The sequence below is a fragment of the Chrysemys picta genome, chromosome 3 (genome assembly GCF_011386835.1).
Source record: "Chrysemys picta bellii isolate R12L10 chromosome 3, ASM1138683v2, whole genome shotgun sequence".
Classification (NCBI taxonomy): Eukaryota; Metazoa; Chordata; order Testudines; family Emydidae; genus Chrysemys; species Chrysemys picta.
The window spans coordinates 163824415-163839290 of record NC_088793.1 but is presented as its reverse complement, the minus strand read 5'-3'; the positions used below and the strand labels follow the sequence as shown (position 1 = coordinate 163839290).

The window sequence follows — 14876 nt, the reverse complement described above, 5'->3', positions numbered from 1 at the left end:
GGCTTATACCTTGACCAGACCCCATCACAGGATCATCTGTATCTTCCCTTTGTGTCTTGTATAGTGTCACTCATGCAGTCAATGATTAACAAATAAATAGTAACTTAACTTCATGGTGAGTGTAGGGCAATTGGAACCCCCCGGGATCAGACCCTAAATTTGCTTATCTTCAAAGTTAGCCTGGCAGCCTGTCTAGTGTAACAGAGTATACAACTTTTTTCATTCAAGCTCTTCTAATGTATTAGAATTCCTCCAACACATGCAGATTATTGTCGACACCTCCAGAGAATCAGTGCTACCAGTTCAATATGGAATGCTATGCTACAAAAACTACAGTCTTCCAACTATTTGGAAATTTAGGCTTGCAACTCTCATCATTGTTCACAGGAGTTACATTTTCAGCTATTTACACACAGTGTTAGGAATACAACCGCACTATGAACAGTAACAGGAGTGTGAGCCTACTTTTCTATAAACTCCATTGGAAATTTATTCCTAAAATCCCATCTAAACTGGCTTTTCACACACGATTAAAAAAATAAAAGTACAATTTAAACATAGCTGCAGCCAAACATGGTTCAACCAACCAACCAGTGTGGAAAGGGCCAACCCACATACTAGCATGGATAGGAGCCTCTTACATTTACTGTCCGGTCAGCCCCGCTTTTTTGACTTCTGCAAAAGATAACTCTGACAAGTGCAACTTTCATTGCCATTTGACTTAGATCTCGTATGGATTTTCATCATCCTTGCAAAGTGAAGCGTATTACTGTTAGGTGAGCCTTTTAGACAGAGCATTAACCCTTTCACAACTCCACTAGTGAATGATCATCTGGGCAACATGTCTTCAGGTACTAGAGACAGCAACGAGCTCTTTCAATATTTCAGTGAATTCTTGTACACAAATTATTTTAGAAGTCTATGATCTTTCATTTTTGAAATTACAGTGGTTTTCCAAGGATGAATTCATGGACAAACCCATAACTTCCAGAGACATGAAAGATATTCAAAATTTTCAAGCTTGTAAGGCTCCTGACTTTCTATTTGCTGTTTTTCCAAACTCTACTCAACCATTTTCCAGCTATGTTTCTGAAATGACTGGCTTCCTCCCAGATTTATCCCCGATGCTCCAACTACAGTACACATATTGGATAGCCTGAGATAGCAAGACACTTATTAATTTAATTAACTAGTACATACTATACTAAAAGCTGTAACAGTTGAGACACAAATAATTAATTAGGCATCTAAAAATATACTGATCCAAACTGGCTTTATTAATAGTAGATTCTCCTGTAACAGTATAAAATGGCTTACTGATCTGATTTATGGTAATCAACAGCACAGCACCCTCTTTTAATTTAATGGGCACTGAAGACAGAAGAAGTATTTGATTGCATTGATTAAGTTGAAAACTTTGAAGGCCTCGGTACTCTATGTCGTAACCAATAACTGATTCTCAAGTTGCACCCAAACACCTCCAGGGCATGCACAGTATCTCAGAATCCAAGGCATGCACATCTCTCAGAAACAGAAGGGGAAAAACATCTATCTAATGTTCAATTGTGACCAATTCAAGGGAGTCTCTGTGCATGGCAAGGTAAAGCTAAAGTGATCAAGGGACACGTTTTTTTCATGGACAGTTCCAGTTTTTCATATGATGTTCCGCTGGTCCAAAAATTTCTTTAGACATAAGATTACTCATGTTTGTGAAACTACCCACATATGTAAATGTTTGAAAGATCAGGACCTCATTCTCTGCGCCTCAGTTTCTACTTTAAATTGAGGGTACTTCCTGACCTACATCATAGAGGTGTTGTTAAGATTAGTTAACGCCAGTTCATACAGCAATTTGAAAATAGGTGTTCTATGAAGTAAATTATTACTTTTCATATGGTAATTGATGATCCTTCCAGTTGCTCAGAAGAATTTTAAAATTCTTCCAGGAAAGAAGAATTTTTTTTTTGTTTTTCTTTCTCAGATGTAAATATTTGTTTCCTCTACAGAATCTGCTGGGTCTACATGTGCAAATCACTCATAAGGAAGCATTCCCTGCTCTGAATTTCACATCAAAATGGGTCTTCAATCCAAACAAAACTCCCTAAAAAGGAAAAAAAATAATTGTGTCTGGAAACTCAACTTAGACCGATCTATTTCCGATAAGGACAATCTCCATCTGTAATAAATGATTTGATTTTTAATGTCTTTTGTTGCTTTAGAGTGCAACATCCATCCAGATGTATATGCCAGATATGCTCAAGATGGGAACTTTAGCTGTACCAATGTGGCAAATTGGCACACTATGCCATATGTTAGGAGTTTGCCAAAGGATCTCAGATTTCTGTTCTAAGGTACTCAACAAAAATCATTCAATTTTCATATATTCCCTTATTGCAGTCCTTGAGTTACTACTATTTTGTGTTGCAAGCTCAAGCCTCAGTCACCTTGTTTGTAGTGCTATTTGTTCTCACAAAACTTATGCCTGTAAAACAAATTGTGGGTACACATGAATAGTTCATCTTACAGCTACTTGATTTATATCCAAAGCACAATAATTAGATAGAGGTGTAACAAGATCTGAACACCTCTTTTTGTGGGTTCAAAAATACAGATGTAATTTGTGCCTGCAAAAGAGTGAAAATTTACCCAGACATACAGTAAAAGCTTTGTTATCTGGCATGTTGGGGAAATGGGGGTTGCCAGTTAGTCAAAAATTCCAGTTAACTAAACTTATACTTACCAATGGAATACCAAATTTCCAAAGAATTAGAATACAATTAAATGAATAACAGGTATTCACCAATCCAGTAGTAGTACTGCACTGCAGAGTCCTTGGTTTCTTGAAGCATTTAGGTGCATACAGGTAAAGTTTTCTATACAACAGGTTATCTTATAACACTACACATCACTATGGCCAGCGCCTGGCATATACCCAGATCACTAAGAATACACTTAACACTAAAACTATACTGAACATAATTTAATCTTTCTTTGATGATTCAGAAGGCACGTCAGAATCTTGCAGTGCCTCAGGGTCATCATTATCAACATCAATTATCATTGTAGATGTAGAAGGTGTAGGAGATTGGGCTCAATCTGTAATGACCCTATGACACATTATTTTTTTGAATAAATCCCTGATATCAGCTTGCTTACTTGTCTTTTGCCTCTTTTGCATAAAAGTAGAGTGCAGACTGTGCAATTGCATAACCTCCTGTGCAGTATAACATGGCTGCCTTTCTGCAAATTTAACTATTGTATCAAAAGCTGAAGCAGCCTTTCCCCAAGTTATTTTGTCCTCTTCACTAAAATCTTCTTCTTCACTGTCTTTATCAGTGTCCTTTGACTTTTCAGGATTCAAAACATTCTCTATTATGTCTGTATCAGTAACAGTATGTGTCACTTCAACCTCCTTGTCCACTTCAACCCACTCTATCTATCTCACTTTCAGGAAGTTTGTTGATTGGGTGTGAAGGAGTATCCACTATTTCAAGAATTTGTGCTAATGTATTTTTTCTAACTCTTATTTTAAAGCCTTCAAATTCATCTTCATCAGAAGACACTTTTGCAAATGTAACACTAGGCCACAATTTTGTCCAAACTCTCCTTAATATTTGACTTTTAACAGAATTCCAGGCACAACCAACATTAAAAATTGCATCTTTCATGTTATAACGAGATTGAAAGTCCTGTATAGTGCCTTCATGATTGATCAACTTTCTCAGGAAATCTCTTCTGTAATAACCTTTCATGTTCTGGATCAGAGGTGGGCAAATTACAGCCCGTGGGCCACACCCGTGGGACTGTCCTGCCCCACCTGTGAGTTCCCGGCTGGGGAGGCTAGCCCCCGGCCCCTCCCCCGCTGCCTCCCCTCCCTCGCAGCCACACCGTTGCGCGGGCAGTGCTCTGGGGGGCAGGGTTGCGCGCTCCTGCCGAGCAGCGCAGCAGCGTGTTTGGCACCGGCCGGATGGCGCGGCGGCCAGACATGCTGCTCTGAGAGGCATGGAAAGGGGGCTGGGGGGTTGGATAAGGGGTGGAGGACCCCGGGGGGCAGTCAGAAGACAGGGGGTGGTTGGACGGGGCAGAGGTTCTGGGGGGTAGGGGGTCGGATAAGCGTGGGAGTCCCAGGGGGGCCTGTCAGGGGGTGAGTGTGTGAGGGGTCAGGGGTCAGGCCCTCTATATAGTTTTGTAATCCCAATGTGGCCCTCGGGCCAAAAAGTTTGCCCACCCCTGTTCTGGATGATGCCCTGGTCCATAGGTTGAATCAATGAAGTAACATTGGCAGGCAGGAAGATAGTAAAAATATTACCAGACACTAACTCTGTTTCATGAGGGTGAGCTCTACGATTGTCTAGCAAGAGAATAGCTTTGCTATCTTCAGGCAAGCCTATTTTTCTAAAATGTTCTTTCACTGCAGGTACAAAAACATGATGAAACCAATCATAAAAAATTTGTCCATCCATGAATTACCTTGCACTTTGTAAACAGGTAAACGTGCAACACCTTTGAAAGTTCTAGGACGATTATATTTTCCAATCACCAAAAGTTTTATTTTATGCGAGCCTTCAGCATTAGCACACAAGAACTGTTAGTCTGGCTTTATTCTACTTAAAACCAGCAGCACTAGATTCACTTGCACCTACTAGGGCAGAATTTGGCCAGCATCGGCAAAATAGGCCAGTTTAATCAGCATTATAAATTTGTTCAAGGGACAGATCATGTTCAGCAATTAAATTTCTAAAAAAAATCACAATATTTTTCTGCAGCTTCATGGTCAGCCGATTTTTGTTCACTGGATACATCTAGTTTTCTAATGCCATGGCGAAGTTTAAAACACGAAATCCATCCATCAGAAAATGCACATGGCTCAGTCAATTGCATTTGCTCATAAAAATCTTTTGCCTTTTCAATGAGCCTGAGATGGGGCGCCCTCCAATCATTTCAATGAAAACCTTTCATATAAAACACTGTCTAGCTTCTCTAATATGTCGTAGTTCAACACTTTATTTTACTCACAATTACCAAAAAATTTGAGCAATTTTCCTTTTTGATCCTTGATGTCATATATCGTGGATGAGCCAACACTGTACTTTTGCATTAAAACATTCCTATTCTTGTCCTTTTCAAGACGTGTACAAATATCTATTTTCTCTTTTAATGTCAACACAACTCAGTTACGCTTCTCTCCTTTGCTTTTTGCTGGTATTTTGGATGCCATAATGATAGGGTGGTGTTGATATTTAACGATAAACACAGGACAATACACCAAGTAATAAACCAACCGATCACAATGGCGGATACAAACAGAAAGAACAGTATTTGGCTCGTCTCAGCTAAATCGAATGTAGTCCGACTGCTCTCGGAAATTCTCAGGTCCTGAATAGCTTCAGCATCAGTCCTGGTTATTAGATTGAAGATTTGTATTGAGATATCAGAAATGCCGGTTTCTAGAGCTTTCTGGATGATAAAGTGCCGGATAACACAGCTTTTATTGCATTATGTTAGGTCCGCATGGAGGGATTTAATACAAAGAGAAGACATCTACCTGTGGAATTAATCCTGACACCCGTACAAAGAGTACATGAGTTTTGTGCAGGAGTTAGCTGCAGAGCCCAGGGGGATCCAAATCCTCTTCCACAAGCCACAGAGCTTTCTGCAACCACTGCTGCAGTCTCAAGGTTATAGCAGCTTCTGCAGCCCTTCTGCTGAAGTCAACAGAGTTATGATGGTGTAAAACCTGAATGAAAGGAGTATCATATCTACCATCTTAACACTAACTCTACGGCTATGACCTGATTTTTATTTTCGAACAACGGTAGTATCAAATACAGACTACTAAAGTTTTCATACTCAGGTATTATACCACCATTATGTTCCAAGTAAACCACAGAGAGGAAAAACACTCTCTTGGTTCCAGCTACTAGTGTACGGTTACCTGAGATGGTCAAAAACACAGGTGGATTTTGGTTTTGCATTACATCAGTTGTGTGTTTTGCCTTACAAACTCAAAACCTTGAGCCATTTGGATGTCGTTAATCTAAATTCCCCATGAAAATCAGGGAAGGCAATAATGAGTTGCAAATAACCAATTCTATTTTGGTTCATCTTTAGTAGATATTGATATTGCTGTTAAAGAATGAAAAAATATAATTAAACAACCCGCTTATTTTTCTCTGAATGAATTTGGTTAATTTAAACCACAATGCACTCAAGCCAATTCAAAAAATGTGACACCCACTGAAACAGTCCATTAACAATGACAAAAGTTATCTGATAAGGCAGTTATACCATTAATATGCATTTGGTTTGTTTTCACAAGGTATTGCAGGTCTTGCTAGAGTGCTTGGTGAACTTCCAGATCTTATTAAATATTTATAATTAATCCTTACAAAGTCACATTTCACAATGCTTGTTCTAATTAAAGGGACACTGTCAACTTGAATTTTTTTAAAATGACTACTTTAAAAACTTCAGTTTTCTGGTAGACTACCATTTAAATAGCAGAGTCTAATATTTTTAATTACTTAAAAAAATGGTTACAAGACTCTCCGTTCCTCTGTTTATATTTAGAAGGATCTGTGGTGTGATCCTGAGAGCAAAACAACATAGGTACTCAGGCTAAACCTCTCACCCCACCCCAACCTTTTCTCTCTCTGCTTCTTGCTGCCCCTTCAGTTTCATCTTTGCTTGTTGCTGTTACTGTCAAACTTTCCAGGCCCTGGGGAAGCTTGTCCACAATTGGACACAAGATGTGACAAAGACCAAAAATCATGAACACAAAAATTATTAATGCAAGAATGCAGTGGGACTCTTCCTTTAGAATAAATAGCTCTTTCTATAAGACCAGTTTCTTAATTCTTTATTTTTTAGGTTAATTTTCAACAATAAAACTGAAGGGAACACCACATTTGGGTAGAACTGAGGTAACTTTGGGACTGAAATGAGTAACATCCCTCACATTTTGGAGGTATGTTTACAAGCAAAAAACCAGTGCAACTGATTATATAGAGTGCTGTCAAATGCACAGTGTAAAATGTAAATTTTCATTTTAAATATAAAGCCTCTAGCCCTTATCGGTGCAAAGAAAACCTTGAAAACGAATACAGCAATGTCTTCCCCAGTTTGCAAAGGGGAATGAAAAATTTAAAAAATCTAATACCTTCCAATTAAAGTTATTTTAGGAGTTACTTACTAGTATAGTAGTTTGGGATTTTTGGAAAGAAATGTGATTTCCAAGCTGACAATGTCCCTGTAATACTATATGTATGACAATTTACCTGTTTCTGTATTAATCTGAAAAAAACAGGCAAGCCCACACACACCCAGCCCACTAATTTTTCAGAGTTTACAACATCACTATATTAGAATTTAGATGATTTTGATAGCCTACAGCCCTATCTCAAAGAAAGGGCTAATGCAAGTGCTTATCACAGATGAGTGATTTCATCATGTGGCAGAGAGAGGATAAAGTTCTTACCCCTGATTCACAAAGTATGCTGGCAATGTGCTTATTATGATATGAGCTACCCTAAGGCTAGCTTTACGGAAACACAGTGATAAAAAAGGATATAGTGGGTTTCAATTAACACCACTTTAAGTTATTAAAGAAGTTTACAGATATGCTATAACTCAAAAGGAGAAACATTAAGCACACACAGCTATGAGGGGGAAATAACATTTAAAATTTTTGGTGAAGGAAAGAGTTTGGCAGGGTAGTCTAGTCAGCTTTCTAATTTTGCTTGAGCAATTGATGTTAGAAAGTTGGATGTCTAAATGACTGAGCCATACACAAATTATTTGCGTATGTCAGTGTTGAGCACAAAAGGATACAGGGCTATATCCCTTATGCTGCTAAAGATGAGACTGTTCATCCATAAAGCTCCTCACTAAGGAATGTGAGCTGAGAAAACTCCCACTTCTTCAACCAAATAGGACCTTTCTCCTACTTAGCCCTCTCCCTCTACAAGGCCAGTAAGACATCCCCCACTGAGCAGCCCAAGAGCCTCACATTATCTACCTCCTCCCCACAGCCACCAGCCCTCTCCCCGCACACAGAGCTACTGTCAGTTCTCTACTGGTTCCTCCCTGCACCCAGCTCCCAGAGCAGCCCACCTCTCCTGCACGTTCCAGGCTTGAGGGAAAGCTCAGGAACAGATTCCTTCAACCCAACCCAAATCCAACAGAACACGACTACAAGTGTTCGAATTGGGTCAAATCAAGTATGAAAACAACCTGACACTCTCGGGCTTGGGTCAGGTAGTCTCTATTCAACTTCTTCTGCCCATGGGATTGTCACGGCAGTGACTGCTTTTCCTGCTTCTACCTCACTAAGCAGGGGTTGCCGCAGGGTGAGCTTGCCAACAAGTTGCAGCGCCTCTCATTCTGCAGCACACGCAGCACAATGAGGCAGCCAGCAGCAAGAGTGGGGCACATGGTTGCCACGTCACCAACCCCACATGGAGGAGACATCCAGAGATGGATTTTGGGCAGGGAGAGCCAGAAGGCCCCGCCAAGCTAAGACCTAAAGACAAGGTGGTGGCAGCAGTGCTGACACAGATTCATGGGAAATAGTTTGCTCTACAGTGAGCAATGCTGGGCCAGGAGAACCGGGGAGCAGCTGGTGGGCCAGGGAATAATTAGCCCTCAGGGACTCTGCAGAGAAAACAAAATAAAGTCTGAGCCAGCCACTAGACCCTTGCAACCCAACCCAATACCAATAGGACCCCACTACAGGGTCAGGCCGGATTGAGTCTAGTCTGAAAACAAGCCAACATGCTTGGCTCAGGTTCAGATTGGCTGTAATCTAGGTGGGTTTGGGCCGGGCTTTAAAATTAGGCCCAAGCAGACTTTTAGTCAGGAACACAGAGAGCCAATAACTCTCAATGGAATAGGTGAAGTCTTGCAAAAGGGAAATCACTGGCTCCCCCAAGAGTCTTGAGCTGCTACATTCCCAACTCCTGGACCAGGCAGGCCTGCCAACAGTCCCAGAGTCCAGAAGGCATAAGGTGACAAAGTAATCTTCACCTCTCTTTCCTCCACCCCCTTCCTGCATCCAGAACGGGAACAGGGGAACTTAGAATCGAGGCCTTTTTTCATGCTAGTTTATTTAATTTACACATCTGGTTCAGCCAAAGCAGAACTGTCTATTGAATATTCAATAAAGTATTTATTATAGTTTGTATATAACAGATGGCTCTGCTTTTGCTGAATCACATATGAAAAAATCCTGTAAGAATGCCAAATGATACACCTTTTTCTTATTCCATCTGCCCAGGCTCCCCCAGGGCAGTCAACTTTACAGTTTCATATAGCTTGCACATGGCTGGAGAAGAAAACAGAAAATATATTGGGGAGGAGGATACAGAATAATGCCCCTTCCAATTTTCCCTAACACTCTCTTATTTTCAAAAAAGGTATTCGTTCTGGGTATTCCAATGCCAAGAACACTGGGAAATTATCAGGGCTTAAGTTTGCCAAATGGCTGCAGTGAAATTCACAAAAGCGCTGTTTACTGAGCATTATTATTAATGGTGAGAAGAACACAGTAGAATTGAGGACATTCTTTCTGGAATATATCCAGATCTTAAAAAAAGAATATAGTGCTTTACTTCTGGTTCCAATGAAAAATAACAAGTTTATCCTAAATTCCAATTTTTTTTTAAAAATGTGGAAAATATTCAAAAGTGTCAATATTAACCCTGATCTCTTACTAGAACAATAGTCCACTGAAGTTAGAGAGAAAGAGATGCATCAAAAATATCTAAATGTCATACGTGACTGTAAAAATATGAGCAAATTAACATTTTCAACTAGCCTCTAAAAAGGCCAGTGCTTAGATTTCTTTTTTTTTAAAATGTTAGTATCAGAGCCATTGGGGCAGAGTCTGTTCTTCGATTCATTTCAATTATAGTCCTGAGAGCATATCTAAGCACTAAGCCTACACGGGCAAGTATAGTCTCGGCTTTCTGTTAACTTTACACATGCTTTCGAAGTATAAATTAACACATGTTCAAAACGTTTCCATTTTAGACTCCATATAGAATCTTCCAGCAATTAATTACAGTAAAGTATTTCATTATAAGATAAAAATCAGAAATTGGCCTCAGAGGAATCCCAAGTATCCATAAATCTTTGATAGACGTTCAAAATCTAAATTTAGATCTGGATCCAAATTTTGCAGCTCACGATATTCTTGCAATAGGCCAAACCAAACCTTTGAACCCAAACACCCCTGAACTTTGAGGATAGAATTTTTCTGTAATCCATACCTGGATCTAAAGCCAAATTTTTCAACTTTTCCCTATCAAAACATGGGATCCAAAAAAGCTCCAAGTTTTCAGGGATTGAAACCCCGCTCCAAATTTTGTGTTTTAGGTCCACACTTACATATAATACATGCAGGATGGTAGGACTTACATTATCTCCTTGTGTGTAGCTGTCCTTGGAGCAGAGGCATCTATATGGCTTAGTACTTGTGTCACAATGATCAGCATGGCCATGACAATTACACCTGCAAACAAAAACAGCTATTAAAGAAAATACACAACATGCATTATTTGAGAGACATCTCTCCACTATTTTTACACTGTCATGAAGGTAATTTTCTGCCTTGTTAAGAATAAACCAAGTCCCAAAAAATACTGTTCTTAAGTGTAGTAACCATTAGATGTCTTCTCCATTCAACATTTATAAATGTCAAGTAAATGCAGCTTTCCAGGGGAGTAAATTGACAGGACCGTTTCTAGACCAACTATTAAGTTATCAAGTGTGCATTACGTGCTTTCATTACATACTATGCAGATACAAGGCCTTAATTATTTACTACAGCTAGCACCTATCTTGTCAATATTAACCCTTTGATCTTATAACTTGGTCATAATATCTTAAAGATCTTTCATGTATTGAACTTAAACACACAGGGCCCAATTTTGCCCTCAATTAAAAAAAAATGACTCCCACTGAAGTCAAGTTCTCCTATGAAAATCAATAAGTAATACATCCAAGTAACAGAGGGCAGAATTGAGCCTGCAGTCTTTTCTTTTTGAGATATGAAATAGCCTCGTAGCTTTGCAGTAGAAAGGACTGTGCATGTATAAAGTCACTGACATAGTAACTGTTTAAGCAAAACAGAAATCACAATACATCTAAATAAACCATCAAAATTTTACAAATTAAGGAAATTAATTTAATATAAAGGTGAATGTGACCTCTGATAGGGTGTTATCTCCCAAAATGAGATCACATCTTTCAAAATATAAATTCACATATAATACATGTTCACAAAAATCAGCACCATATGCTTTGGAGACTATTTCACTGTTAAATTTGCATATTATTTACAGGGCATAATTAGTCCTTTAACAAGACTGCATACTTAACATACATATTAAAATTGTCAGTCACAGATAATACAATACTTTCAGAACAGCTTCCTTTTTAAAGGAAAAACTGTGGCAAAAACAAAGAATGTTTATCATTATTAAGACCATTAAATTTGCCATGTCTGGAAATCTGTAATGAAACTTAGAAGACCTACGAAAGCAAAGCATAAGACAGGATTTCAGTTATAAGCCCCTATTTAGAAGAGTTTGTAACTCTAAGAAAAAACCTCTTTTGACATATTTGTGTAATAAAAGTCATTAATTATTTTAAATATGCATTTGGATAAATGTTCAGAAAATATGTTTAATGGCATGTGGGACCTGATCCAATACTATGGGCCAAATACTTTGCACAGTCAAAGTAAAACCAGAATAAAGCCATTGACTTCAAGGTGGCTAATGATAGATCACACATCTTTCTCAAATTTTCAATTGTTCAGAAGTTTCTTTAACCAAGAAAAAAAAAAAAAAACAGACATTCCAATAACTTCTACCTTCCACTGATTGTAATTTCATCAACTCCATAGTATCTGTGCCTGAAGTTGACCCAAGGCTCAGTTGTATGATACTGGCCAAGAAGATGAATCCTCACTTGTGTGGCTTTTACAAACTCTTGGAGAGATGGAGTATTGTAGAAGTCATTGTAACCAGGCCGACGATTCGGTTCAGGTGTAAGAATACTGAAAGTAATGTTTCCACGGGAGTATGGAGTAAACCTGTTTTAAAAAAAGATGACAAACATATTTTACAGGTTATCTATTCTTCATGTTTTCACAGAGGACATTAATTAAGTGAGCACAACTTTATTTATGGTTTCTAATGGACAATCTCTGATGAAAATGGAAACCACACACAGAGCTCAAATAAAAGATATACACAGGCAGATGCCGTATGTCTGTTTTCCCCGAACTGCCACTTTGTGGTCCAAAATATAAATTTTCATTTTAAATATAAAGCCTCTAGCCCTTATCGGTGCAAAGAAAACCTTGAAAACGAATACAGCAATGTCTTCCCCAGTTTGCAAAGGGCCTGAAACAATGGCTCAAAAGGTGTAAACTGGTCTTGTTGCTATAAGGTGTTAACTCAAATGGTCAGTGGAGATAATTTAAGTGCCCACATCATTAACTATTTCCCAACTGATCAAGGTATGTAAAAAACAGAGGCACAAATCACACTATGAAGACCTATACAAACTACTGTGACATCTCATTTTGGCATGAGTGGGTGGTACTTGGTAGAGTACTACACAACTTGCTTCCCTCTCCCAAATCAAGAAAAATGCAAGTGCATGGAGTTTAGTGAAACCCAGCAGGGGCCAATGGGAGCTAGGGCCAACGAGCCCAGCTGAATATTTGAGCTTCAACAACGGAGGACATAGCCAAGCAAAGCCCTACACAGCATGCCTAATCAGAGGGTCTTCACAACCTATGAGCAGCATCTCATTTTGTAGGGTTACCATACGTCCTCTTTTTCCCGGACATGTCCGGCTTTTCGGCAGTCAAACCCCCGTCCGGGGGGAATTGCCAAAAAGCCGAACACGTCTGGGAAAATGGCAGCTCTGCTCCTCCCCTGACTCTTCGGCTCTGTTTAAGAGCCGAGCTGCCCGAGCGCTACGGGCTTCAGGCAGCCCCCTTGCCTCCGGACCCCAGCCGCCGGCCGGGCACTTCCCCTCCCGGGCTCCGGCGGCGCAGGGTCCGGAGGCACGGGGGCTGCCCGAAGCCGGTAGCGCTCGGGCAGCTCGGCTCTTAAACAGAGCCGAAGAGTCAGGGGAGGAGCAGAGCCTCCGGCCGCAGCGGCTCTACTCCTCCCCGACTCTTCGGCTCTGTTTAAGAGCCGGGCTGCCGGAGCGCTACCGGCTTCGGGCAGCCCCCTTGCCTCCGGACCCTGCACCGCCAGAGCCCAGGAGGGGAAGTGCCCCGCTGGGGGCGCAGGGTCCGGAGGCATAGGGGCTGCCCAAAGCCCGAGCGCTACCGGCTTCATGGTTTGCCGGGCAGCCTCCAAACCCTGCGCCCCCGGCTGGGCGCTTCCCCTCCCGGGCTCCAGCTGTGCTGGGGAAGCGCCGGTCGGGGGCGCAGGGTCTGGGGGCTGCCCGGCAAACCGTGAAGCCGGTAGCGCTCGGGCAGCCCTTTCCGCGTGGCTGGGAGTGGGAGGGAGGAGGGGGAGGAGTTAGGGTGGGGAAGGGGCGGAGTTGGGGCGGGGCTAGGGGCGGGGCCAGGGCCCGTGGAGGGTCCTCTTTTTTTATTTATTAGATATGGTAACCCTACATTTTGGCTTCTTTAATTGGCAGAGTTTGGCAAGTAGACAGAGCCTATTGAGAAGAACCACTGCTTTTTCCCCTACCCAAATTTGGACTCTCTAAAATCTATGCACCCAAAAGCAGAACTTGATAAATGAAATTCCCATGCATTGTTTTTTCCTCTAGAAAACTGCTGGGCTGTTTGAAACTTAGAAGCTCTTGCTAGGAATTTTTGTTAACAATTCCCAGTTTAAGCCCCTACCCTGCAATGAAATCCTCCGCTAGTGCAGACCCTTGAGGCTCAGTGAGGGGTTCCATTGACTTCGCTGAACCCTTACACAAATCAGGGGCCCATGCTACAGCATCAGAACCTCAGTTTTTCAACAGAAAATGGCTGGAGGGCCACAAACTGATCTCCAAGCAACCCATTATCACCAATTTCTTGTAACTGTCTCTATGATTCTTGCTCCCCATCCATTTTTTCTGCCCCTAGCACAGATCCCCTTTTTGTTTGGCCATCAGGGATGAGGCTCCAAATGTGAATAATTGCAAGTTGGTACACATCGCAAATTAATATGTCATCAGAAATAGCACCAAGTGACCAGAGAATGGGTTTGGATGATCAATATCCAAAGAAATACTAGAATAGAATATATCTATACAGTTTCACTGAGAAGTTTAGTATTAGAGCTATATGTTATTTTCTCCAAAGGAATCAGTGGGTGTTTTCCTGTCCTTAAAAAGAATACATAACATAGTAACCAATTTTTATCTTCCACATAATGCCTGCTTGACTATATAGAATATACATTGGTCTTTAGAGGGCTTTTCAGAGGATTTTTTTTTTTTAAATTAAGTGTACTGTACATCCGTCATACGCAACATTATGCACTTTTATCATATGTGCCATGTAGTTGAAGGGAGAAACAGTACTACATTATAAAACATTTATGGAAGCAGTTCATACATTGGCTTTTCTTTTTTTTTTTTAAGATAAGCTAATTATGTTTTAATTGGGCTTGGCAGATTTTTTTATTTTTGTAATTTTACTAGATAATATCAGTTTTGTTTCAAGCATTTTCTCAATTTTTTTATCAGTTCAAATTTTTCAGCTGTCCAAAATTATGGGTTTAAACATTTACTTTTTTTTGTATCTATTTAAATTTTCACAGTTGTGGGAAATTATATGACGGGGGGCAGAACTTTATTTACTGACCATAGACATGGAGATTGAAAAAGTTAAAGCTTTATAAACCATT

General features: G+C 40.3%; 1 protein-coding gene across 1 annotated transcript in view; it reads right to left on the bottom strand.

Moving 5' to 3' along the window:
• The window catches only part of USH2A (usherin), a 584327-nt gene that overhangs the window by 500174 nt on the left and 69277 nt on the right, over window positions 1-14876 (bottom strand). The window contains exons 8-9 of the mRNA XM_065589441.1: window positions 11876-12097; window positions 10417-10510 (exon numbers count right to left, since the gene is read on the bottom strand). Of these exons, the coding sequence (XP_065445513.1) occupies window positions 10417-10510; window positions 11876-12097 (316 nt within the window). The remainder of the gene's footprint in view (window positions 1-10416; window positions 10511-11875; window positions 12098-14876) is intronic.